Source organism: Pagrus major, chromosome 5 (genome assembly GCF_040436345.1).
Source record: "Pagrus major chromosome 5, Pma_NU_1.0".
Lineage (NCBI taxonomy): Eukaryota > Metazoa > Chordata > Actinopteri > Spariformes > Sparidae > Pagrus > Pagrus major.
This window is the reverse complement of record NC_133219.1, coordinates 23,671,185-23,693,782: the sequence shown is the minus strand read 5'-3', so window position 1 is coordinate 23,693,782 and position 22,598 is coordinate 23,671,185. Positions and strand designations below refer to the sequence as shown.

Below are 22,598 nucleotides of genomic sequence, written 5' to 3'. Positions count from 1 at the left end.
AAACAGTGACTTTGAGTATTTCAATTACATTTACGTACCATTTCCATTCAATTTTATCAGTGTATTAGTTCAATGTAAAGTGTCACAGTAAATGCAAAGTTTGTAAAATGCAGACTTATTGCAGGTTAAAAGTAATATCTAAGTATTTTACATAAAAGTAATGCTTATGAAATGGGTTGTTCTATCACCTGTGATAATTCACACATCTACTTTAACTTACATTGTACTTGTGTAAAAAAATTTGATGGGATCAAATATATTTGATTGGTATATATAAATTGTGGTTGTTTTTTTTTAGTGATATACTTAGACCTAATAATTCTTAGATTTTTCCCTGATCAGGTTGAGGACAAATGACATCACAGTAAAAGCTGAATAAAATCCTGACGTGCTACATATGAGAAAAAACAGAATTAAACCTTCTAAAGCGGCTGAAGGTTGAGCTAAATTCTCTAAAGGGGAAAAACACGACATAAGATCAGAGCATCTGAAGCAGGGCCGTAGCCAGGATTTTAGAAATACTGGTCATGCCCCCACCCCCACCCACCTATCGAGGAAATTTTCAAGACTATAGTATAAATTTGTGCATTTCTCGGCAGGACCGATAATCACTTAGGAAATAATATCAGTTACAGCAAATCCATGAAACTGGATGCAAATTCCGACAGAAGAAGAAGAAGATAAGTAACGAATATGGCCGATTTTGACTTCGATTTATTAAACTTCTTTACAACTCTCTAATGTACGGAAGCCCTAAAGGGCCATGCATTCATACATTTTATTTCCTCCATTTTCCCATGATAACGAGTTAATTTCATTTGTTTTCTCGAGATCTCGAGTTATTATCTCGAAATAACAACTGCCGTTTTCCCGAGATAATGATATAATTAATTCGAGATCTCCAGATGACTGCGATATGATAGGCCTGAGATTTCCATCACACACAGGTGGCATGGCATGCTGACCGATGGGTTTCTTGAATACTGCTGTAGGTAAGTCTATTTCTCCATTTGTTTTGTGTGTTTATGCTTTCTATACTAAATTAGTTTTTGATGAAGGGATGAATGAATGTTACAACAGCTCAAGATCTCGAAATTAATTATATCGTTATCTCGGGAAAACAAAGTTTCGTTATCTCGAGATCTCGAGAAAATTATCTCGTTATCTCGGGAAAACGGCAGTTGTTATTTCGAGATAATAACTCGAGATCTTGAGAAAACAAATGAAATTAACTCATTATCATGGGAAAACGGAGGAAATAAAATGTATGAATGCATGGCCCTTTAGGGCTTCCGTACTAATGGCCAATAATGTGTATGACTGAACTACACAGTGTTTACTAAGCATTTACAAATTGCAACTTTCCAATAAAGAATTGCTAATAAATAGTTTATAAAGCATTTCATTGCTTCTTAACAGTGAAATAACCATCAACTAAAGTTTGATTCTACAGAAGCCCTTAAGGGCCATGCATTCATACATTTTATTTCCTCTGTTTTCCCGTGATAACGAGTTAATTTCATTTGTTTTCTCGAGATCTCGAGTTATTATCTCGAAATAACAACTGCCGTTTTCCCGAGATAACGGGATAATTTTCTCGAGATCTCGAGATAATGAAACTTTGTTTTCCGAGATAACGATATAATTAATTCGAGATCTCGAGATAATGACTGTGATATGATAGGCCTGAGATTATGGAGACGCCCGGGACCTCGTAGCTGGTCAGCTATGTAGTTAATGACGACATCAGGCTCACTTTGATTGCGCCGCCGATATAGCTGAAGCCTTGCTAACCGTCTTTTTAGATTACGCACACTAATGTGTATATTATCTGTAATAGCAAGGCATAATGCTATTTCAGCCTGTGTCAGGCCTTGATTGAAAAGATATGTGACGCAGTGATCGATATGCTCCTGCTCCTCTGACATTGCTACACTGAATGATGTTTCCTGCAATGATTTAATAAACTACACTATCGTTTTGTTTTCTCAAGATCTCGAATTAATTATATCGTTATCTCGGGAAAACAAAGTTTCATTATATCGAGATCACGAGAAAATATCCCATTATCTCGGGAAAACGGCAGTTGTTATTTCGAGATAATAACTCGAGATCTCGAGAAAACAAATGAAATTAACTCGTTATCACGGGAAAACGGATAGCAGGGGCGGTCCTTCCTACAGGCGACATAGGCGCTTGCCTAGGGCGCCACCTAGTGAGGGGCGCAAAATATGCGGCGAGAAAAAATTATAATTCAAATTATAATGTCTATTTATTTTTCAGCAGTTTTTGCCATCCCTCTATCTACAACACTACTTTGACATAAAAAATAAATTAAACTTAAAGCTGGGGTTTGCAAGTTGGAAAAACCATCAAGCCCAGGCCAGATTTGAAAGTATCCAGCCAGTAAACTCCGCCCCCTGCACTCTCCAAAGCAACTCCCCCCAACCATCGACAACTGCCGAATACCGCCATCGGAGTCCGAGTCCTCACGAGCGGTGGGAAGAAGAGTAACAGTGCATCGTTTTCATCACAACATCCAACAACAAGTAGCTACCTCATGTCTCATTCACCTGTGAGTAAACACCAAATATTATCATATTAAATGTAAACAACCAACATCGCCATTGCTAGCACTGATAGCTGTCCAGCTAGCTTTGTTAGCATTCAGACATTGTTTTGAAAGTGTGTTTTGATGTTGTAACTTATTGCTGGTTAGCTAGCAGCAGCTGGCTATGGTAACGTTAGATATGGCAAAGCTAAAACATGAAGATTAGTGGTGGGCCTGCTACATCATCATTTTTTCCTGATAAACACCACCTACAACTATTTGTGTTTGTACAGTATATTGACCGGGCATGTAACTTGGACACGCAAGTGCCCTAATCAGAATCATATTTTTTGCGAAGCAGTTTTTCACCCTTTGAATGTGTGTTTTGGTGCGTAACAATAAACACAGTAAGTAGAAAAATGTAAAGATAAAGGGCTGGTACTTTTTATTTTTTAATTTAATATAAACTGGGACATCTGTACAGTTTTGTCCAGGAATGTCTAAAGTATTGACCATTGAAAGTGTATATGTTCACAGTATGCTGAGGACAGGCGAGCTCTGTTCCATAAAAATATCTAATCATGTTGCTCTTCTGTTGCTTTACAGGCCAACATTCAAGGACTACATTTCGAGCAATCGCATCAAGTGCTGGAACTCTGCCTGACACCTGTTTATTTGTTGTTCTGTATTTACTCCTTGTTTTGCATTATCTCTAACTCGTTTGAATAAAGTCTTGAAAATGATAAATGCCTTTTCTTTACACTTCCAGCATAAACAATTTTTTGTTTTGATTCTTTAGTGTGCACTTTTTGTTCTCAGATGTTGCACTACTGTTAAAAATATGTTTAAAAGTTTATTTTTTGTGTATTCATTATTGAACAGGTTTATTCAGTTGCACATATTGTTATATTGTTTGGATTATCATTGTTTAAATAAATGTGCAATTTTTTGGACATGAGGTCTTTTCTTGTGGGGATGGGGCGCTATCAGTGAACCTCGCCTAGGGCACCAAATGGTCTAGGACCGCCCCTGATGATGAGGATATCAAAGACCCAGAAAAAATACAGAGGACATCACCTCAAGAGAGCGCGGCTCGTCACTGCACAGCGCGCTCTTACTATATAAAACAATGGCTGCACTGAAGGACCATTTGCGCATGAACAATGCTCCTCTCCAACATCACACCAGACTCTGCGACAGGAGGAGTTCCCCTCTCGGTGGACTTCGACGGTCCTGAGGATTATCTCATCTTTATTTTCCAGATTTTATTCGCCACCGCTACTGTTCTCACAGCGGGGACAGTAGTCATTGGCATCTGCGCCACCAGAGCTCTGCGCCTGCAGAACAGGTTCATCTTCATGCTGAACACCAGTGTCTGTGACACGCTGGTCGGCTTCTCAGTGTATTATCTCGGTCTGTTTGACGTTCAGGAGGGATATCCGTCTAGAAATGGTACTTATAATGTCTTGTCGTCACTTCTAGGGGTGAATATACTGACGTTTCTGTTCGCACAGTTTGACAGGTACTTCGCAGTGTGCCATCCTTTCATCTACAGCCGCTTCATAACGAGACACTTCGTGATCGCCATCAACATCTACTGCTGGCTGTATAACTTCGCTCACCTGCTCGCCAGGAACCTGCTGCCACTCTCCAAATCGACAGAGCTGTTCGTGTTCAGCATCGTCTTCTTCCAGCTCATCGTGGTCACTAAAGTGGTCATGACCATCAAGCTGTATGTTGTCGCCAGGTTCCAGCTGGAGAGAGATCCTCCCAGCGCCGAGAAAGAAAGCAAGAAGGAGTCCTTAAAAATCATCATCTTTGTTGTCATAAACTTCTTGGTGCTGTGGTGCCCTTCTTTTGTTAATATCGTCCTCAGATTTCTAGGAAGAGGGCTGACATTTCGAAACGAGGCCACTAATCTCTTCGCCATCATGGCTCGTTTGAACGCTGTGAGCACACCGGCTGTGTACATCTGGGGGAGCCCGGCTCTGAGGGAGGCCACGGTGAGGACAGTGTGGGGCAGAGTGTGTCCGAGGTGCAGGAGGAGGTAACTGGGTCAAGGAAAAACACTCAATACAAAAACTGTTCGTGTCGTGATTAGTTGCTTATTTATGTTGTCTTTCTTCTCCTGCAGAGTCGGATCCTGTCATGGGAAGGGAGACACCAAAAACTAACCCGAGGACTTCATTCGCCTTTATTTTTTTTATTCTTTTACATCTCTCTGTCTCTCCCCTCTCAAAGATTTAGATTCAAACTATAAAAACTCCCCCACCCACACACAGTCAGAGTTTTATTCACTATTTCCCGAAGTGTTTGGACAATGCTTCTCCTGAATTAACTGTTTCATGACCCCACAGCCGCTATGATTAAATATTAAATAAGTCGGAGAAGTAGTTGAAAATCGGAACAATGTAAATTACAAAAGAAATGTCACATAAAATGGAAAATAAGTATAATATATATATATAAGAAAGGAGTTCAGTTCAAGCCAGGATGCACAACTGGCGAGTTGTTTGCTTGTTTGTTTGTTTGTTTGTTTGTTTGTTTGTTTGTTTTGGAGTGGACTACTAAGCATTTGATAAAGACAGTTTTAATCACGATTAAATGATCTGTATGTTAATGTGTAGGTTGCAGTCAGCAGTGTCCTCCACATGCCCTCTCTGTTAGTCGAGACTTCTTCTTTCTTAAGAACATGAGTAACCTCTCACAGAACTTTATTAATCTTATTTCAGTGATGTCTGTGGAAAGGCCCCGTGTGTGGGTGAAACTGTGGATTTGTCATGTCCACAAGTTATTCACGCAGATGGAAATGTTAGTGAAAAGAATGATGTCGCTACTAATTCAGATCTGTTAGGCTTTTGTGTTTTTATTCAAAGTGTGTGTTATGATTTTACATTTTATTTTACAGAACATACATGAACATCAACATAACCAAAGTGAATGTCTTATAAGGCAATGCAACTTGAAATTACAGATGACTTCTATTATCCTCATAGATTCTCAGATTTCTACTTTTATCTTCATGTTTTCTTTCTTTTTCTGTGATTTTGCCTGTCTACTCACACTGACTTTCTGTGTTTTTATATTTTCTGCTCTGCCTTCTTGTTTTAACCTCAGACTAGGCTTTCTTTAGTTTGGCTTGACTGTTTATCTGGGATATTGTCTTCCTGAGTTCCCTGCTTTTGCCTGTTTGTCAAAGCACTTTGTAAACTCTGTTTTCAAAGGTGCTATATAAATAAAGTTCATTATTATTTATTTAAATGAGCAATGAATAAATACAGGCCTAGTTTTTTTCTCCAAGTGAAAAGAGCTTAAATGAAAGCACATTTTATTCTTTTTTGTAATATATATGAATGAAACTGTTGTAAAAAGCTTATCAGAAGGCACTGCAGAATATATTTTTTGTGTTGAGGTCCAGCAGCAGTTGTTAACCACAGATACTACACAAATATGGAACTGTAGAGGCCAACATATAGATATCCACAGACTAAAGGGGCACTATGTAGTTTCAGGGGAAGAAATTCAGACTCAGAATTGTAACGGTTCCAGTATGAATGAGGTAATAAAGACTCAGAAATACTTATCTTTTCCAAATAAACAAGCTGTTCTCAGAGGAAAATACAGTCCCCAGAACACTGTTTGACGCTAGAAAGGTGGCAGGGTCCACCAAATGTAAACAAAGTAAAACATTATGACACTGTATTTAGTTTGTTTATTCAGTCAGTGTATTTAGTTTGTTTAGGCATAAAAAATCAGTCTCTGAAGATCGTTCTTTTCTGATTAAAATGTCTTCTCCCAAACTACATAGTGCACCTTTAAATCTCCCAGATACAAACTTTCTCACAAATTTAAAATCAAAGAAAAAAGACATTCAAACAGCTTTTTTGTACCTTTGAAAAAACAACTTTACGGAAGAAATGTACAGAAGCAAAGAAACTATTTTCACTTCCTCAATTCGCTGGTTCTATTCACATATGTGATGTTTTCTAGGACACTAACAGTCAAAACAACAGTAAATGTGTCACTCTTGGTTGGTTTTAACTTGTGGTGAAGTGCACAGGTGTTGATTTAGTCACTCACTGATTTAAAAAAAAAAGTAGTCTAGAAATTGGGGGAACATTAAGCTTCGGCATGAGGTCTAAAGTCTAAATGTACAGGCTATGATCTCATAAGCATGAAATTATTTATTTTCTCATATTTCGTCAATCTTTACAACACAGATTCTTAAAATTAACTCACAGAAATTTAAAAAGATGAAATATAACAGCCGAATGGGGAAAAAAAGAGATCTTAAAATGATTTGTCTTTAATGGTTATTTGCAATTCCTCATTTTCCATTATTTTAACTTTCTATACATTTGTTTCCCCAAACACCACATTGTATCAGTCCTGTTTATCTAAACTGCTCCAAACATGAAGTATGAAAGTAGATATAGATGTTACTGAATGTTGTTATGAAGTTATAAAGTTGATGTTAATGAGGTCAATGTGCATGTTTTACTACTGTCAGTAGTCTAGGTGATTCAGGCTTCAGGCACAAGAGGACAAAATGTGTGTATATGCTCTTAAAAAGCTGTATAGATAGGAAAGGCAATAAACCCGAGTCTTTTGTGCAAAAACATTTTATATTTATTAAGCAGAAGAGAACAGTGTTCATTTTTGGTCACCCTGTTGAAGTTCATGCAAATAAGCAGGAATGTAGTAACATATTTACAGTAAAACTACTTTCCTGGTACTGTGCTGTCATAGTTTATATTATCCCCCATAGAGGCTTATGCAGCAGTTTGTACTATTTGACAATGTAAAAGAAACCGTGCACTTCAATTTGAATGAGTTGTATTAATGTGCATCAAGTTTACACAGTTTGACCACTGACTTCTCACCAATAAATTATCTGTGCAGAAGTTCCTTGAGACTACTCGACTGGAAAAGAGTCTCATTGTCTTCAAAACTACTGGCTGATTCAGTCAACTTCAGCTGAGCACTGAGATTATTTATGCCCCCTTTTATGTAAGAAAACAGATACATCCATCTCGAATGATGTAACCTTAACTGCCCACACACTACCATGCATCCTTTAAGTTGGCATGGATGTCAAGAAATGCATCCACTAGAGGGCAGCTAAGAGTCAAGCAGTATGGACAACAACAAACATGGCAACCCAGGAGGAGCGGTGAGGGAGGTTATGATAATCTACCTGTACAGAAAGAGGCATAAGCGACGGCAGCACTGTAGATGGCACCTGTCTGTGAGGCCAGTAAATACATCGAGGTGTGTGGACAGAGAATTCTTTTCACTTTACCAATCAGAGAAACTGATGATGAACTTTCAGACGTCTGACATTGTCAGAACTTGCACAAATATGGATGAAATAAAGGCAGAGTACAGACAGAGGGCTCTGTCCCTATATGTATCTATCTTTGAGCATGAATGAGTCATGAAAGAGTCCATTTGGACACTTTTCAACGTTTGCTCCACATGCCTTCGGCTGTGTATTTAGGTGTATAATCGTAATCATGTGTACATATGTTAATGTCAGTGGTCCAGCCGTGTGTGTGAATTTGTTTAACCACCACCAGAATTTCCCTGGTGAACTGATGAAAGAGTGTCTGTATTGTATTGAGTCTGTATTGAGTGAGGGGGTGCATGAAGTTGTGGGCGGGAAATTTCTACCACAGTGTCCATGGGGGCTGCTTGAGTGGGAATGAGGCCAAAGAGGAAACATTGACAGGAATGGAAATGACCGCCCACGGCAGTGCTTGTCTCTGTAGAGATCGTCTGATCATCATCCTAGAATACATGAGGGAGAAATCATTCATCTCCAGAAATGTATCCTATTAATGCCACTTATTATATCAAAACAAGCAGGTCTGAATGATGTCTTACCCATCACGTCCCAGCAGGAACAGAGCAGGTATGCTTGGTTTGACAGTGCTTCCATCAGTTATCATATCAAGGTACTGACTGTCATTGTCCTCTGCATTATCAGCAATCAGAACAGCTTTGCCTCCTGCCTCCTCGACGTGTCGGGCTTTTTGAACAAAGGAACAACCTCTGGATGGCACATGAAAACAGATAAAGAAATGGGAGAAACCATTTTAATTTAAATTAACCAGCATTACAAGCTGTAATACTACATCCAACGATCTATTCACGCATTTAGACAAACTTTATTGTCCCATGAAGCCAGTTTGTTTTGCACAAAGTTTTTACCTTTTCACACAAACACAAATGACACATAATACTGAGTGCAGGTTTCTTTTGAATATGCAAAAATATCTGGTAACCACTGTCCACAAAAGACTTTCAATCAATGTGTACTGCGGTAGTACATAAACATTGAGCATGCGGAGGAACGTTTACTGCTGTTCCAACTGCACAGAAAGAAAACAAAAACAAATAGACGAGGAGAGAAGAGGTGCATGTGGACACGTTCAGCTCGAGCTTTGTGAAACTGAGAGGGTGCAGTTGTTTTGAGGGGAAGTGAACCCAAACAGAAGAAGGTATCTTTCTCTCTTCTTGTTTCATTCTATGGTGCCTGCTGGATGCAAGACTGCAGCTTTCATTGTGTTAGGATGTTCAGGTGACACATCCCGAAGTGCAACAACTCGTGTAAACGCTCTTACATAGCTTAAAGCGCCTGTATCCCATCTGCGTTTACGTACTTGCCTGGACCATGGTTCTGCCCTCAAGCAGAAAATAAGTAGGGTATTGGGGAGCCTGGGGGGAACATTGCATGAGCTTTATGAACAATCTGCAGTTGTGACACACTGCCAAGCTGTGTGTCCGGCCTTGTTTGTCAAAACACTATGAAGTCTTTAGTCCTAAACCCTCATTTGTGCTGACATTATGTGAAAGGAACTCACAGGGCAAGTGCTGCCAATTTAAATTGATCTGACACTTATAAATCACAGGGGCGCACGTCGGCTGTGGTGGAGAGGGTGGTGGTTGCCCTCGGGACGGGTGCTGGATGGGGGCGTTCTGGCTGGTGGTCTCAGGTTTTTAGTACTGTAAATTATGTCTTATTAGTTATAGCGTTTTTCTTAAGTATTAATGAGTGTACTGTCCCTCTATTCTATGAATGACTGTTTTATCTACGTGTTTTACTCAAGATAGTGCTTCCTCAGTTTCTGTTTTATATTGCTTGCTATGTATGTCTGTATGTATGTATGTGAGTGGGGTTGGTGGTTACTTTGGGTTACAAAGGACTTTGTGTTACTTTGATGTATGAAAATTGCCATACAAATAAAGTTTTATTGATTGATTGATTGATTGAAGTCACAAATGGGATCTTTAGAACCTACTTAAGTGTTTCATGCTCAGCATCTATGAATCAAACATAAACACACTGTCAGAATGATCTTGAGATCAACTTCAAGTATAAATCTAAGAGCATTTTAAAAAGTAGGTCCCAGGTTTGCAAGTGTAGTTCAAACTGGATATTCAATATGACACATTAGTCTCTTGGTATTTCTTGAAAATCCAGACAGCTAACTGCAATTATGCCTGTAGTTATGTTCTTTACAAGTGAAGGCGAGTCAATAACCCGTGTTTGCTGAAGGGTGTTATAGTAACACATGATTTGCATCTACAATAAGGGACCTTGAACGAGATATCCAAGGAGTTGCCTTACTTGCCATATTGATCTCAGGCCACAGCTTCACCCCTCCACTGATATCTATGGCTTATACAGGTGAAGCTACAAGGCTCTGAGGTGTTTGAACATACCCTCTTTCCACCAGGATGACTTGTCCCTGGATGATTTCGCTGTCCTTCAGGTCTGAGCAGCCATCTGCCGGGTCTGCTGGCACGAGGAAAATCTCATCATAGGATGATGTCTGGTACACAAAGGAGAGAGGGGAGGTGTGATTACATGGTGAATATACATGTGTCTGAGGCTTGAGACAGCTTTGGCCAACAAGCAAAATTCAGAGGAGGGCAGAGTACTGACAAAGTCTCCTCCGAAGTCTTTAGCAGGTGCTGCACTGAAGATGTACCCTATCTCCTCTGGACTGATCACCCGGAAATAAAGCAGTTCATTGATCCCAAGACCTAAAGCAGACCACACAAAAGGAAGAGATGCGAATAACTGCATCGTGAGTATGAAGTCAGTGTTGGTAAACCACAGTCATATGTGATGGAAATTCACAGGGAATATGACACAGTGCAGCTAAACAAGGGGTGAATCACCTTAGCATGCGTCTGAAACCCCTCTGTTAGCTTAATTAGGTGTTTACATCACTAGAGCCTGCCTCCTCCCCTCACTCTCACCTGACAGGCGACTGAACTGCATGAAAACACTCCAGAGGTATAACACCAGAGCTGCTGTCCGAACAACCTCCGCCATGTTCAAGACATCTGTGAAGCCCCTCAACGTTACACAGATGAGAATTCAGCGTGGCAGTACACGTGAGAGCTGGCTTTTGTCCATATGCAGCTGTCAGTGGACAACAGAGCAGCAGCCTCGCAGCTACTTCCGCGCTTCGTTTAATGCGCATGCGTATCTTGCAAAGACGGATTGATCTGCTCCAGGGCCGCAGGGCTGCAGCTGGGCCCCCCCAGAGTGGCGCAGTCTGTAGTCCTAAAACCCGGAAGACAGTTAGCATTTCTGCACATCCTGTTCCCTCATCTCAAAGGCAATTAGTTTTTAAAAAATTATGTTCTTTAAATGCCTGAAATAAGGTCTGTGGTTACCACAGGCTTAAGATATGCACATGTTTTGTTACCTGTCTTACAAAAGTGGTTGCTGACAAGCGGCTGAATGAGACCACAGAAGTTGTAGCTAAGCCTACAATTCAAAATATTTATTCCTATCTCATAATAGTTGATATTTGATAACTTTACAACTTATACATTGATCATTTTATAGAAAACATGTACAGTAATTGTGCAGTAAGACGCCTAGTGGTGGTGACGTTTAAGTCATGCGACCACAGTGTAGCCTGTTTCTAGCCGAAAATTAGCTTTTCGCTTCTAGCGATTTAATTTACGCTTTAAAAATCACTAAAGAGGTGCTCGTCTGTGAAGATTATCTTGCTGAACAAAATGTATAAGCAAACTTAATATATAAACTTGTGTTCCCACAGAGCTTATTTTCAACGTTATTCTATAATACAATTAAAAAATCTCATTGGCTTTTTGTCGAGGGAACCTGGGCGATGCTAATGTCCGGGCTAGCCTACAAATCATGCATCCTTAAATAAAGAAGGTCTTAAAGATATAATATGTAACATTTCTGCATTGAAATGTCAAGACCTTTGTTGTTTATGGAGTTTAGTTTTGTACTAACATGATCCCAAATGTTTCCAACAATGTTCAGACCCAGAGAAGTTGTTGTTATGGTCCCAAAAAGTAACAAATAACCATGAATTCACCCTTAATGCAACACATGAAATGCACAATAATAGTAGTGAAATAAAATACAAACAGAGCATGTTATAATGTTCATCAGGACAGAGCATTACAACCTTCATGACTGTATAGATTTATTGCACAGTTGCTGCGTTAGACTACAAGTAGAACACACAAGTAAAGCTTTTCAATATTCACTTTAAAATCCTTATGTTGAATCTGTGTTCAAGCACTTGACATGAATTAAGAGGTAACATTTTATCACTTCCTAAAAATCAATGTATTTATCCAAAATATTTCCCCCCATTTAACTCAAGTTTGAAAGGTTTTTGTACACCAGCATGATCCCATTTGCGAGGCGTCCTTTTATTGAACGTCATCTTTTTAAGATGTCTGGTTCATCTCAGCATCTTTGCTCTTTTTTTTCTTCCTTCTCTTCTTGCAGAGGTTCGAGTTTCCAGATGGCAACTCTGGACAGCAAGACTTTGCTTGGTCTTTGCAATGAGTTCGGTTCTTTTTCCCTTTGTTCACCTGTAATGAGTTAACGACAGATTAGGGTCTGAAATGATGCCAAGACTGTTGGAATAAGCAAAGCTGTACGTTTTAAAAACTTTAAAAACTATCATTAAAATATGTAAGTGTGACAGCGTCTGTCACTTTCAGTGCCACAGATTAGAGCATTACTCTTACACTGGAGCATGTGATTTCCATATATAAAAGTGTCATTTACTGCTCAAGCTTCAAGCCAAATAAGCTGTTGGCAAGTACTTTGATTCTTCTTTTTAAGGTTTGGGCAATCTAAGCCAAGTTTTTACATTTTTTTTTATAAATAAATATACAAAATGTACCTGCTAAAATGACAATTTTATTCACTATACAAGAAGAATAATATGGAACATGGAACTTTAGAAAGGAACTAATGCCATAATCCCAGCTATGCTTTTGTGCATTTGTCACCTATAACAAATCTGGCCGGTTAAACAGGTGCAACTATGATAAATGTTGCTGCATTAAGCTGTTTGTTAGCTATAGCTGGTGCCTTAGATGGTCTTTATTGTTCACAAAAACTTATAACTAACAAATTATGATATGAATATGTAAAAAAGTTAAAAACATTAGCATTATTTTGTAGCCGACAGTAAGAATGTTTGTGAAAGTGCGTCATTGTTAGCCTGACTGTCTCCTCTTATTATTATTCTCTCCAATAGATGCCAGACTCTAATTACAGGTTTTACTACCTAAATAAGTCTAAATACAGTATCAACAAAAAAAAGTATTAATTTCTGACCAACAAATAATAGCCTTTGGCCTTTAATAAAGCTTGTTTGAATAATTTCCTTTTTAAAATACTTCTGCCATAGAGGCTCCATTATTTATTATAAGTGACCTCAGCAATTATATCTGTCAAGGAACATTCAGTTCACACATTCAACGAATAATATTCCTCGTAATTTGTCCACCCCGATGTACCAAGTGGGTTGCATCATATCAAAGGGGAATTTCTATTTGTCAGTAGGTGTACACACATCAGTTGCAACACATGAAAATGAAAAAGGAACATATATAAGGAAGGAAGCACAAAGCTCTTTTAATAGCCATTTGTTGTGCACAGCACCAAACCACCACAATACACAGAAACGCCAGCACACTTACAACACATACAGTAATAACTGCAACAAGAAACAAACTGTGTGAAAGTATGTGTGGAAGTGCATACTAAGTGAGACTAAGATTTGTCCCCATGAAACTCTATCAGCCCTTTTTTTCGTGGTTAATACAGTTTCATATTGATTCATAGAGCTGGGTTGTAAATTGGGAGGCAACAGTGACAGTATAACGTTGGCTGTCTTCATTTACTAGGTACCTCTATTAGTCCTCACAAAGATGTTACAGTATGACTAATGATGAATAATGATGTGTATGATTTAACATTAATAATAAATATATAAACAAATAAATAGTTTGAGTTAACTAATAAATAAAAATGTATAACAAAAGTGTGCCGAATGGACGTATTACTGAGCTTCTGGTGATTGCTGTGTTAATCTCTTGGCCGTCAGTGTGTGACTAGTAAGATAACAGTAGGTGAGAAGAAATGAGAGGACAGTGTAGACATACAATATGAGAACAAAGAAAGAGCAGGAGCAGAAGTTATGCATTCAAATAACATCAGTAGGTTACATTTTTCCAGGGAGTCCACTGGCTCCAGGCAGAGGGCACCAGCAGGTCTCTGGATCGGACCCTCAGCATGCTGATACTCTTCGGGACCAGAGCAAATGAAGAAAATCCGTGCTAAAGTAAGACAGGTCACACAGTAAGAAAAACAAATGCAGTGGATAGAATGACACACATCGAGCGATCACCAAGACAAGCTTGCACGTACCTCGCCATTGTCTTTCAACACGTATTCAATCTCGTGCTCCAGACTGAAGAAGCTGTGAGGGGTCGACCAGCTGGATGGTGGGGTGATGGTCACTTTCAGGTCCTGCTCCACCTCCTGACACTTGACAATCTGGGGACTGTCAGGTTGAACTGGACAGAGTAAAAACAGGTCAGTAAGGAATCAGTAAGGTATATCTGTAAATAAACAAATATTTGTCTGAATTTATCACATTGATCTAAAAAAAAGAAGAAGAAAGCATTTAAAGATGATTAATGGTGGGACTGCTTATATTTGAATTATTGACTTTTTTATACTGGAGCTTTAATATTGCATATTGAAGTTATTTCTTGGGGGGGGGGGGGGGGGGCACAAAATGCCAATTTCTACATAATGTTGCTTTATATGACAGTTAGTTTGTCGATGATTTTGATAATTAATCATTTTAGTCTATGAAATGTCCAAAAAAAAGAAGAAAATATGTGAAAAATGTTAATCACAATTTCCCAGAGCCCAACCTGACGTCAAATCTCTACATTTAAGGAACTGGAACTCGCAACCCCGGAGCCTTCCTGAGCAGATACGCAGGGCTTCTATTTCTGCCAGATGCCGGAGCATGATGCAGCAATTCAGCCAAATTCAGCACAGAGCAGCCGGTACAAATGAAGATATGATTTCATCCTTCAAGACCAATTTCTTACAATTGAATTTCCTGACATTTATTTCTGAACAATCTAATCAGTGTTTTTTTTTTTTTTTTTGTAGAAGATGCTGTTAACTCTTTAATCTTAATAATCTCCTGTCTAATGCCTTTAGTGCAGCTCAGTTTCACTCAGCTTACCGATGTCTCTGAGATAAAATCTCTTGGTTTTCCTGAGGATGGAGAGGTGACTGATGGCCTCAGCAGTGACTATCAGCATGGTGATTTCCTCAGCGTGAGGTGAGAGGGAGTGGGCCAGCTCAAACCGAAATCCCTCATCCTCGAGCTTCTCACTGCTGCTGATCCACTGACATGACTTATCGCCTTCACTGCTACGGAGGCAAGCAGAAAAACTGACGCTGAATGACATATGTAACTGAGATAGTAACAGTGTCTGCTTGTTGGTCTGTCGTTATGAACCATGTGCAATATTTGGCCTCTCTATTATAATTAGTCTGGGTTTTTTTTCTTTACCAGTTCTCGCCCAGTCCGAGACGCACTGCTTCGTATTCACTGTCGGTCCATTTACAGCTGAAGGTACAGTCATAAGACTTCGCCCGACAATGGATGGGAGAATCTATAAAGAACCAAAATGTGAGTGAACACAAGTTTAATGGAAAATGTTTGAACGCTGTCACACTGAAGAAGAGAAAATGTCACTAAATGTGAGACAATGAATGGTTCATCATGTGTCAACCTTCAGGGTCATCGTTTAAACAGAGAAATACTCCACCCAGCCAGACACGCAGAGAGTTTTAGGACACATCTAATTTCAAAGACTTCTGTCATTTACAGCATATGAAGAGTAGTATAAACAGAAAAGGAAACAAGGGTGTCTCACCTGACTCATCTTCCTCTTCAGCCTCCAGCAGCAATAGATAGGTTGATGATAACATCTCTTCTTCTCTCCAGCAGCTGTATTGGCCCAGGTTGGGTGTATCTACGTCTGTCATGACCAGATTCTGACCAACCTGCTTTATATTGTCCTCTAACTTGACATCCTCCATCTCTTCGCGTTGAACTTTCCATGTGACGGCTTCGTTGGTCTTTGAACGGCAGGTCAGTGTGACTGGATTTGGATCATCCCTTTTTGCCACCACAACTGCACCAACACAGATAAAAGGAGACACACATGTCAAGTTAATAGGTTGTAGAATCACACAAAAATATAGTAAGGAAACAATATGTGGACCATAAATAAGACATACAATTTTCTGGAAAGTGGTTGAGACCATGTACTGTTGTGGGGCTGATGAGCAGAAGCCCGAATATCCACAGTGACAAAGCCTCCTGAGAAAGTGTGACAGCAAGAGGAAAATTCATCATTACTTGCATTAAAACTTGAGCAATTCTACCTGGATTTGCTAGTTATTATTGTTCATTTAATCTTCAACTGAGAAACAAAATGAAAATCTGTTCATGGGACATTTTAATACAATACTTTTAGTTGAGAAAATGTGTTAAAATAAAGTAAAATGACCCCATTCTGCCATCTATTCAAGCATCTATTGACCCCCAGCAGTTATTTCTTACCATCTGGATGAAGTTACACTGAAGTGATGTGATGAAAAAATCAAGAGCAGAAGTTCCGTCGTAGTAGTCCTGGTGATCGCATGCTTCAACTGTTCACGAAGCATCATATTTATATCTCTGAACCCTGCACCATCATCATCATCATCATCATCATCACCACCACCGGCGAGGCACCTTTGGAGGTGTTACAGAAACTAAGTGATATAGTAAACTGATAAGAGGAGCGTGGACAGAGCTTGTAGGCAACGTATTTCCTCTATGTTTTGCATGTCAAATTGTAAACGAGTTTCGAATGAAAGACTGAGAGATGCAGATAAGAAGTGTTAAAGTGTGGGTGTGCAGCGGGGTGGGGGTTTGCCCTTTAGGCTTTAAGACAGAATACTACAGTATCTGATTAACAAACAACAAAAACTGGACACAGCCCACGCGCACCAAACACACACTTGATGTACAATTCATGAGAACTAAACAAAATGAACAGTGTACAGTGATATCTTTGGCAACAGAACATATAAAATTGGGATGCAATCTTTAGAGATAATTGTTAATCTTTCTGCTCTAGTAATCTTCTTTTTCTCTGTATTTCCAGTTATTTTTTTAAGCTGAAATGTCAAAAAGATATCACTGGTTGCTCCCTCTAAAATGTGAACTTTTGAAAGTAATTAATTAAAGACTTGGGAGATTTTTCGCTCACACAAAACAAGTTTTGGGAGATTGTGTTTTTATCACTTTGTAGCGCAAACAATTAATTTGTTAGTCTTAAAAAAATGAATCCTCCTTTTCATCGATAATGATAAAATACCATTAACTGGGGCACTACAAGAGAGATTGTGTAGAAGAGATGTTAACAGCCTTTGCATTAATCACATTAATGATATTATTATATTTATATTATATTTCCCTGACCCTAAATCTAATTTCTGACCCGTAATCCTGGAACTAAATCCCAGATATAACCCAGCATTATCTTGAACAAAGAGATGACCTAACAAAATGTTTTACTTTCAGAGGTTTTACCCCGTCACACCATCGCAATAAGGGTATCTGATGTCCCTGAAGTTCGAGAGAATGCACACGCACAGGCACACAACTTCACACAGGAAAAGACAGAGGGAGAGCAAACAGGACTTTCCCGGCCCATGACTTTAGTCATTTATGGGGCAATCCAATTTTCTTCTGCCAAATGTCAGCTATGAAAGGACGCGACATTAAAGCTGCACGTCGAGAAAACACATTTGGCTCATGTGTTTATTCTCACACACATGTATATCATCTGATCCTGTCATGTGTTGAGCTGTGTGTGAGGTACTTCCATTGCAGCATTTTAATTCCTCTTTGCGCCCTCACAGTTTAGTAGGTCAGTCATACTATACTATATATTTAATAGAATCTAACATCTAAAGTAGCAACATGCGTACTTGAACCACATTGCTGACCTCAAATTCTGCTAAACCTGTTAGGTCATCTGAACAGAAATAGGTTTCAGGTTTCAGTTCCTTAAATGAATAAATAGCATTATTCATGTTGTAGAGCAGCTCATGCACTCGACTATATTCTCACTCACTTCCTGTCTCTATTTATTTGACTACAGTGACTGCAGTGGATGCTCACATTACTGATATTATTAATATCAACAAAAGGCCCAGCTGTTTGAAATGTTCACATCCAGAAATCATTTATCGCATAGTCCAACTCGTGAATACAGAGCAGGTAAATATACAAGCTGATCAACTTACGGAGGAGAGAATGTGTCATTCAGGGTTGTAAAGGCTAACCTCAGTAGTGTGGACTTAATGAGAATTGACCACACAGGGACACAACTGTACAGCATTATTCATCTACTGATCAGTTATACTGACTTAAATGTGAACATTTTCGATAGTGATTACACTTTCAAGTGTAAAGATCACTTTGAGTCACACAACTTCTTTTTTCCCTCTAAATAAGACGGATGAATGTGACCAAAGCCACAACATCCCAGATGACTCTGTGTCACTTGCATATGAAATCATTTTCTTCTTTAAGTTTACGCAATGTTCAGCACTACGCCACACCCTGCCATAGTCAGGCCATAATCATCAGTCCAGAAACAACCATGAAGGGCTCATGCCAGTTTGAGCACCCACCCGAACACACATTTAATTAATGGCATATTTAATGGGTGATATGAGTATCTTAGTTTACAGGACTTCTTCCTGATTCTGAGTACTTTTGGGGATAATTTTCTGCATGAAACCCATGTGTTACAGTTGAATGTATTATTTCCCTTGCTGGATTTGCAAGATATTGAGTCACAGTCAGGAGCACCAGTGGGTGACCCTACCTCACGTTTGATGCCAGACATAGGGCCACCTTAGTTTTGACGTCAAACCCTCTGAACAGGAACATTATATTTTGAAAACGTAATATATTGCTTCAGTCATTTATAAATTCAGAGAAAAGCTACAAAGTCTGAGAGGTCTGGCAAACCATTTCATATGAAAAAAGATGAATTCCACCAACTGTACACAGTAAAGTGTGTTCAGGTCTTGGGGAGTACTAAAAAGAAGAAAAAGTAGTATGAAGCTACTTTGACCAGACGAAGCTGCATGTAATATGATAAATTGCTGCCACTGATGTCACTCAGTGTCTAAGTTGCATTGTCGATAATGTAGGCGCCAGGTTTTGAAAAACAGTCGACTGGTCCAGCATTGTACTTCTATAACACTTTTGGACTCATTATGGATAGTTAAAACAAATGACCGAAACTGATACAGCTAAAACAGAGATATCACCTTTTATACTCCACGCATTCTTTCTTTTTCAAAACCTGGCATCGCATAGTATTTCTGAAGACCTGTCAACATATTTTGATGTATAAAATTGGTGAAGTTTCCCTTTAAAAAGGCTCATGTGAAGGAGGCTTTTGTTTGAGCTTTTGCTGGTTGGTAAGGACGTAACCCTCCAGCTCTCAATTCAGCAATAATTAGCTAAATTGCTTCTATTGCCACACCTGTGATCCAACGTGTAGAGTTGGGTGCTGTATTTCATTCTGAATACAAAAGAGAAGATTTAAGATAGTTTTAAGGAAACGTTAAAACCAAAGACACTTGGGCGTCCAGAGTGGGGCTTTATGAAGGAGAGAGCCTAAACACAGCAACTACTAAACTTTGGTTCTTTGGATCAGCAGCACTGGCCTGTGTTTGAATTATACAGCTTGACTGTCTACACCGGTGTTTCCACCATGTGTTTCAGGCTTCAGTATCATGGAACAGACACATTTCAAATTAAACCAATGCTGCAGTTTTCACAGGCCTAATATTTGCACATCATATTTAATTGCACAGGACTGTTCTTATCAAGCTTATTTTCACCAATTACACTTAAAAATATTCATGTCGGGCTTTGAAGTCTGACGAATGTTTCTGATTGCACAAAGCCGAAGTGTACTGATCAGAGGTCCAGTGTAAGCCTCCACTTAAAAACAGAATGAGCTGCAAACAAAGTGAGGCACTTAAAAAATGAAATTGAGAAATGTAAATGTAATCTTTATTAAATGATTTATTCCACCAATACATGTTTGATGTGTGGGCATAACAATGCAGGAGAGGCAGCGTGAGAAAGAAAAAGGTTTGCACATTCCACTGAATTAAATAATTTCACTTGCACTGCAGAACGAGGCAAATCAGACAAAAGGGTGGGTAACAGTAGCCATAAAAAGTCAATTTTACTTGATTTAGCCCAATTGTCAAGGTCACAATTAAAAAGCAACTTTTGTTTGTAGCCACAGAGATGAACAAATACAAAAGGCTGCTGTGTCAAAGTACGGCAAGTCAAGAGGAGCTTTGAAATGTTTGCTGGTGTTTGTTAGTTTGCCTCGTCCTTTGATGCCTCGTCAAAGTTTTCAACAAGATCTGAAAATGAAAAGGAGAGGGGGAAAAAGGGTGGAGGACAGAAAACAGTAACAGATAAAGTTATAGAAATTTTTAAATAAGCATGAGACATACAAAAAACTTAATTACGTAATATAATGATATAAAATATGAGCAATTAATCCAAAAATTTATGGAGAGGCCTTTATAATCTTAAATACACATCCAGATACATTGAGACGAAACTTATTCAACCCAATAAGATCATATACATCCCATGCAATAAGACATTAGTCCCTGGGACAGCCTGTTCTTGACTGATAAAAATGTGGTTATATTAATGCTACAGCACAAATCTCAAACTCTTTGTCTTAAAAGGGGATGTGTGAATGTTCTTACCTGGAACCTCATCATCCTCCTCCTCAACAGCAACCATGGGTGCTTTGTTGTCTCCAGCTGTGAGTGGGAAGAGGAATACAAAGCCAAGTGTTGATAGACAGCACACAAGACTACTGATACATTCAAAGAGATCAGGAAAGAGTGCTGTGGGTACCTGGTTTTGGCAGGTTCTCTGCTAATCTCCTGAGGCTGGTCAGACTGTCAGCTCCCAGCTGGTTAAGGATTCCTGGGAGCATCTCTGTGAGCTGCTTGTTCTCAGCATGCCCTGTGATCGTAAAGGTGTTGGCTGCCAAGGAGGCCTGGACCTTTGGGTTATTGAAGTGGATCACTGTCCCCTGGTTTGTGAACATGTTCACCTACAGTGGAATACACAAAAGGAAATGAAGCGGGGACAAAGGACAAGAAAACACTCATTTTCAAAACTCAATTCTTCTTCTCTCTTCTTCTTTTTGTGTTATTTTTGTTACAACAGCTGGTCTCCAATCAATGATACAACACCATGTTTACAGATTAAATAATTATAATGCTTATAAATCTGGCCTTTTGTATCGTGCTATATTTATTACTCTATTATTAAGTGGACAACGCTGACCCAAGAGCATGATTGTTGTGAAGAAGGGCTGTCTGCCTACTTCTTTCTGTTCATTTCAGGGAGAATTTGCTGTACCTCTTCAATGCCAGAGATGTTGTTGACTCCCAGTTTCTTGAGGGAGAACTGCAGCTTCTTGTCATCTGCTGTAGCTGTTCTGTGCACCACCTTCTTCTTTCTGCGGGCTGACCCCTACAAAGCACAACAATGAGCTATAATAAATGAAGCTATGACCTATGGCCAGGGCTCATAGAAAAACATTTCCTTTAATTAATTTGACAGCATGTACTCCAGCTCACCTTGCCGCCAATGCGGACCTGCGCCTGCAGTTTGGCGAGCTTCTCCTGGTTCATTATCGACTCCTTCATCTGACAAAGACACAGCATATAAATCTTAGCGAAAGTAATACTTGCTCACTAACTTCAGTAATCAGGGAAAAAAAACAATTTCACACTTGTCATATAATTGACAGACGTGAAGGCATAAGTAATTTCCCTAAAGTCATTTCACACTAATAGTTTGATCTTGAAATGATAACTAAGAGATATATAAATATGGAAAAGGGTACTGATTAAGTGTGATTTCAACAGTTGACTGGAAACACAGGAGTTGCAATTTCAATGAAGTGCCAACCCTAAAACTCCCCCAAATCCCCCATGCTGTTTGGCCTTTTGGCACAGCAAACTAACAAGAATTCACAGCTGCGTGAAGCCCCAAAATAGCTGCACACTTTTTAAGTCTCGACTCAGGTTCTGCATGAATCAGACAGAGGTGATCAGCTACAGTTAACAGCGCTCTCCAAAGCAAAGACAGATCAATGAGCGAACAGCTTTAATAGCCAAATTTTGTTGGCGTTCCCCATTGAGATGTGCTATGGGCTAATGCTTGATCTTCCAGCTTCCGACACTAGAAAGCTCATTTATTAACTCGGCCTCGAAGAATTTATGACAACTGCCGGCTAGTTTGATAGCCAGGCTAAACAGCTAGCTTAGGCCCCTTCAAACTGATGCTACCATTCAAGTATAATTTACCTTTTCCACACACTTCTAACACGTAACGTGGCAAAAAAAGAAGTGTTCCTTCTTTAATAGGCGAAAGTGGTATGAGGGTGAGACAGCTTAAAACGCTACAGAGACATCAACTGACCTGGGAGTGTGTAAACACGCGGGCCACACAGTCGGTAGAGGCTGGGAGAAAGGAGGGAACGCCGGAAGTGACGCACTCAGATCGATATCTTTCCGGAT

General features: G+C 39.3%; 4 protein-coding genes across 4 annotated transcripts; 1 reads left to right on the top strand and 3 right to left on the bottom strand.

The window, feature by feature from the left end:
• The first annotated feature begins 3,714 nt into the window (after nt 1–3,714).
• On the top strand, nt 3,715–4,602 carry LOC140995650 (uncharacterized). Its single transcript, XM_073465730.1, has one exon. The coding sequence runs from the start codon at nt 3,715–3,717 to the stop codon at nt 4,600–4,602; it is 888 nt and encodes a 295-aa protein (XP_073321831.1).
• A 2,555-nt stretch (nt 4,603–7,157) lies between these two features.
• LOC140996022 (protease-associated domain-containing protein 1-like) lies at nt 7,158–11,012 on the bottom strand. The gene is made up of 5 exons (XM_073466226.1): nt 10,823–11,012; nt 10,503–10,603; nt 10,280–10,389; nt 8,438–8,605; nt 7,158–8,341 (listed from the first exon to the last, which is right to left on the bottom strand). Exons 1-5 carry the CDS (start codon nt 10,896–10,898, stop codon nt 8,221–8,223), a joined length of 576 nt encoding a protein of 191 aa, XP_073322327.1. The 5' UTR covers nt 10,899–11,012; the 3' UTR covers nt 7,158–8,220.
• Nucleotides 11,013–12,176: 1,164 nt separating this feature from the next.
• On the bottom strand, nt 12,177–16,557 carry il12b2 (interleukin 12B 2). Its single transcript, XM_073466952.1, has 8 exons — nt 16,516–16,557; nt 16,191–16,272; nt 15,824–16,084; nt 15,457–15,559; nt 15,124–15,314; nt 14,286–14,434; nt 14,084–14,194; nt 12,177–12,433 (listed from the first exon to the last, which is right to left on the bottom strand). Exons 1-8 carry the CDS (start codon nt 16,516–16,518, stop codon nt 12,287–12,289), a joined length of 1,047 nt encoding a protein of 348 aa, XP_073323053.1. The 5' UTR covers nt 16,519–16,557; the 3' UTR covers nt 12,177–12,286.
• Nucleotides 16,558–20,021: 3,464 nt separating this feature from the next.
• LOC140996465 (transcription factor BTF3-like) lies at nt 20,022–22,575 on the bottom strand. The gene is made up of 6 exons (XM_073466882.1): nt 22,501–22,575; nt 21,654–21,722; nt 21,433–21,546; nt 20,920–21,121; nt 20,766–20,822; nt 20,022–20,408 (listed from the first exon to the last, which is right to left on the bottom strand). The coding sequence occupies exons 2-6, from the start codon at nt 21,720–21,722 to the stop codon at nt 20,362–20,364; spliced, it is 489 nt and encodes a 162-aa protein (XP_073322983.1). The 5' UTR covers nt 22,501–22,575; the 3' UTR covers nt 20,022–20,361.
• Nucleotides 22,576–22,598: the final 23 nt, after the last annotated feature.

Bases quoted from the DNA above. Each gene is read 5' to 3' on its own strand.
- LOC140995650 (XM_073465730.1), top strand. From the start codon at position 3,715: ATGCTCCTCTCCAACATCACACCAGACTCTGCGACAGGAGGAGTTCCC.
- LOC140996022 (XM_073466226.1), bottom strand. From the start codon at position 10,898: ATGGCGGAGGTTGTTCGGACAGCAGCTCTGGTGTTATACCTCTGGAGT. The intron at 10,604-10,822 runs GTGAGAGTGAGG...GGTCTGCTTTAG, and splicing joins GCAGTTCAGTCGCCTGTCAG to GTCTTGGGATCAATGAACTG. The intron at 8,606-10,279 runs GTATGTTCAAAC...TGTGCCATCCAG, and splicing joins GTCATCCTGGTGGAAAGAGG to AGGTTGTTCCTTTGTTCAAA.
- il12b2 (XM_073466952.1), bottom strand. The intron at 16,085-16,190 runs GTATGTCTTATT...GTGTTGGTGCAG, and splicing joins CAACCACTTTCCAGAAAATT to TTGTGGTGGCAAAAAGGGAT. The intron at 15,560-15,823 runs GTGAGACACCCT...GGTTCTTTATAG, and splicing joins TGAAGAGGAAGATGAGTCAG to ATTCTCCCATCCATTGTCGG.
- LOC140996465 (XM_073466882.1), bottom strand. From the start codon at position 21,722: ATGAAGGAGTCGATAATGAACCAGGAGAAGCTCGCCAAACTGCAGGCG. The intron at 21,547-21,653 runs GTGAGCTGGAGT...TGTGCTTTGTAG, and splicing joins AGGTCCGCATTGGCGGCAAG to GGGTCAGCCCGCAGAAAGAA. The intron at 20,409-20,765 runs GTAAGAACATTC...TTTCATTTTCAG, and splicing joins GGAGGATGATGAGGTTCCAG to ATCTTGTTGAAAACTTTGAC.